The sequence below is a fragment of the Atta colombica genome, unplaced genomic scaffold, assembly GCF_001594045.1.
Source record: "Atta colombica isolate Treedump-2 unplaced genomic scaffold, Acol1.0 scaffold29, whole genome shotgun sequence".
Taxonomy (NCBI): Eukaryota; Metazoa; Arthropoda; class Insecta; order Hymenoptera; family Formicidae; genus Atta; species Atta colombica.
The window spans coordinates 315,036-317,889 of NW_017259392.1; the positions used below are offsets into that span (position 1 = coordinate 315,036).

At 30.5% G+C, this 2,854-nt stretch overlaps 1 protein-coding gene across 8 annotated transcripts in view; it reads right to left on the bottom strand.

Annotated features, from left to right (window-relative positions):
- Positions 1–2,854, bottom strand: part of LOC108690011 (rho guanine nucleotide exchange factor 12) — a 368,684-nt gene that overhangs the window by 158,414 nt on the left and 207,416 nt on the right. For all 8 annotated transcript variants that reach the window (XM_018197048.1, XM_018197050.1, XM_018197047.1 and 5 more), the window contains one exon: positions 1,841–1,893. In XM_018197048.1, the coding sequence (XP_018052537.1) occupies positions 1,841–1,893 (53 nt within the window). The remainder of the gene's footprint in view (positions 1–1,840; positions 1,894–2,854) is intronic.

A 2,854-nucleotide genomic window follows, 5' to 3' on the forward strand; every position in this document is an offset into this window, starting at 1 on the left:
ATTACAATTAAATTATAATTATAATTTTTAAATACAATTAAGTTATAATATAATAATAAAAGTATTTGAGATTAATAATAATAAATTTTGTGTAAATATCCCGATCCCATAAGTATATGTCCAGATACTAGTATCTTACACGGTTAACGTTAAAATATTTGTAACAGAGACAATTAATTTAATTGATTTTTATTGGTCTAAATTCGTACACATTGTTTACAGTGTGCGCGTGCGTGTATGATTAGAATTAAGAATTCATTAATTTGTATTAGAATGTATTTGTAAATTTGATTTCACAGTCTACGATTAAGAGAGAATGTTAGTATATTGTAATTGCAGACATTAATCGATATATCGCTAAGGTTATTTCGAGATAATCGTAAGCAAAGTTCTAGATCTTTCTGTCGAAGAAAGTAATTCTTTTCTTTGAAAGCAAGTCGTTGTTTTTCTTCGAGAGTCATTGTTCATTTCCGATTAGATTCGACAAGAACCCTGACGAAAATGAGAAGTTTACATGTTTGCGAAAGTTCGTTGAGAATTTAGAAACAGTCAGTAGAGTGTTCATAAAGCGTTTCATGTTGAATATTTGTTTAATGTTTACATGAGCGTTTGCAAGAATTTGTTGAGAATTTAGAAACGGTCAGTAGAGTATTCGTAAAATGGAAATTGCAACGCTGCAGCTTTTCAGAGAAACCATTCTCTGAAAATAACAAGTTTCACGAAAGTTTGACGTTTACATAAACGTTCAAGTGTTAAGTCTGCTAAACTCAGATATTTTATTAAAAAAAAAAGGTACAAAATTTTTCACTGAAAAATTTCATCGTACTGCACCTTTTATCCTATTCGATGTTTTTTAAATGTGAGAAATTGAATTTCTCTGTATCCCCTAGTGGCGATGTTGCGCACTGCTTGAAAATTAGGTATGTAGAAGAAGGCTAAACGAAGAAAAAACGTTTATGTTATGGAGTTGAAGAAACCATTTTTTGGACGTTTTTAACCGTTTGTATAAACACAAAACGTTTACTAAGATTCAATAATTCGTCACATTGAAACAGCATTTGTTAAACGTTGTTAAAGAAAAATGCTTGTCTCACAGTATTGAGAAAAGCGTTTGCTAAATGTTTGAAAAATCTGATAGTGAATTATCTGCACGAAGGTACATCAATATTTACTGAGCATCTTTGTAAAGCGTTGCTTTAGCATTACAGAACTTTCATGAAACAATATATACTGTAGTCATAAGCGTTCTGAAAACCCCATGGTGTTCTGCAAGCGTTTTTATAAAGTTTGAAAGCGTATAACTCTTAAAAAATCGAACGATTATCAACGTTTTATAAAATTCCGTATTTTCGCCAGGGAAGCCTTTGCGAGCATTGCAAGATTTACATGCATTAACGAGTTACAGATTGTATTACTATTGTATCATCTTGTGAGCAATTTACTATTAAACAAACTGCAGTTATTTTATCAAACGAAGTAAAACTCATCAAGTAACATAAATATTAGCGGGAGAATGGACGAAAAAGCATCGCTCTATCCTAAGTCAGTAATAAAATATTGAGCACTTCATTAATACGAATCCTCTTCCCCTTATTTTGTTCAAATCACCGCCTGGGCACATTTATTTTTAGGACTGTACCATTGATATATATCATAGAATAGTAAAGAATTAATACATTTTGACATGTGCAAAAACTTATATAATTTTTTGCTTCTGACATTATGATCTAATATAGTTGTAATAAAAACTATCGCACGCAATACTGTATAAATTTGAAAATCCTCTATTCATAGTCACTTTTAACAATACTATAAACATTCATACGATAAAACTACTCACTTTGTTTTGGACAGATTTGGGTCACTGGTCTTCCTTTTTTCTCTCAACTGCCGCTGCAATTTTAATTAATTAAATTAATTTAAGTGAAAATATGTATATGTAAAGTGAAAATATGTATATATAAAACTATGTATTAGGGGAGAGGTGGAGGAAATTGATCGGTCTTCAATAACCGGGAGAATGCTTTTCCATATTTTATTTATGTGGTAGCCATTATTTCTATTTAAACTGTTAGGGTGTTTTTGGATCTCTAATAACTTCTCTATACTTTTTTGGAAAGTATGATGTAATATTGATTATTGTGATCGTTTTCTTAAATAATATTTAATGTCTTATTTCGATGTTGTGTTCTGATAATGCTGATTGCGTGTTTTAACTTGACATCATTAGTGTTCTCTATAGATTGATCATTCTCCCGGTTTCTCCAATGTATATTTGTCCACAGGAATAGATATTTTGTATACTTCTGCGGAACTGAGTGAAGAACTTTGATCTTTAGGATTTCTTAAGATTTGCCCTATCTTTTTGGGTGATTTAAAGGTAGTTCGGATATTGTATTTGTTTAATATCCTGCCGATCCGATCTATTGTTCCTTTGACATATGGGAGAATGGATAGGATTTTTTCATCTAGTTGTGTGTCAGAGACTGTCTTAATATTTTTTCATGAAGTATTTTTCGAGTTATAAGGCTTAAAAGTTGCAGTACCGCTGGCATTAGCAAGATGCCTGACGATTAAAATCTCTTGAATGTTGTTCAGAATCATGTCCTAAATAACATTTGTTAAGATCAATCATTTGTTAAGATCAATCAGTTATTGGAGATTGTTTCTCTTATTTTCATTTTTAAAAATTTATTTTTAAATAATTCGAAATTTTTATTAAAAAATATTTTATTATTAGATGTACAACTTTGCTTCCGCCATTTTTTTCCGAAATTCGAGGCTTTATTGTAAAAAACTGGTTATACATTTATGATTGAAAGTATTGTCCATCGCTGGCCACTACTTTCTCCCA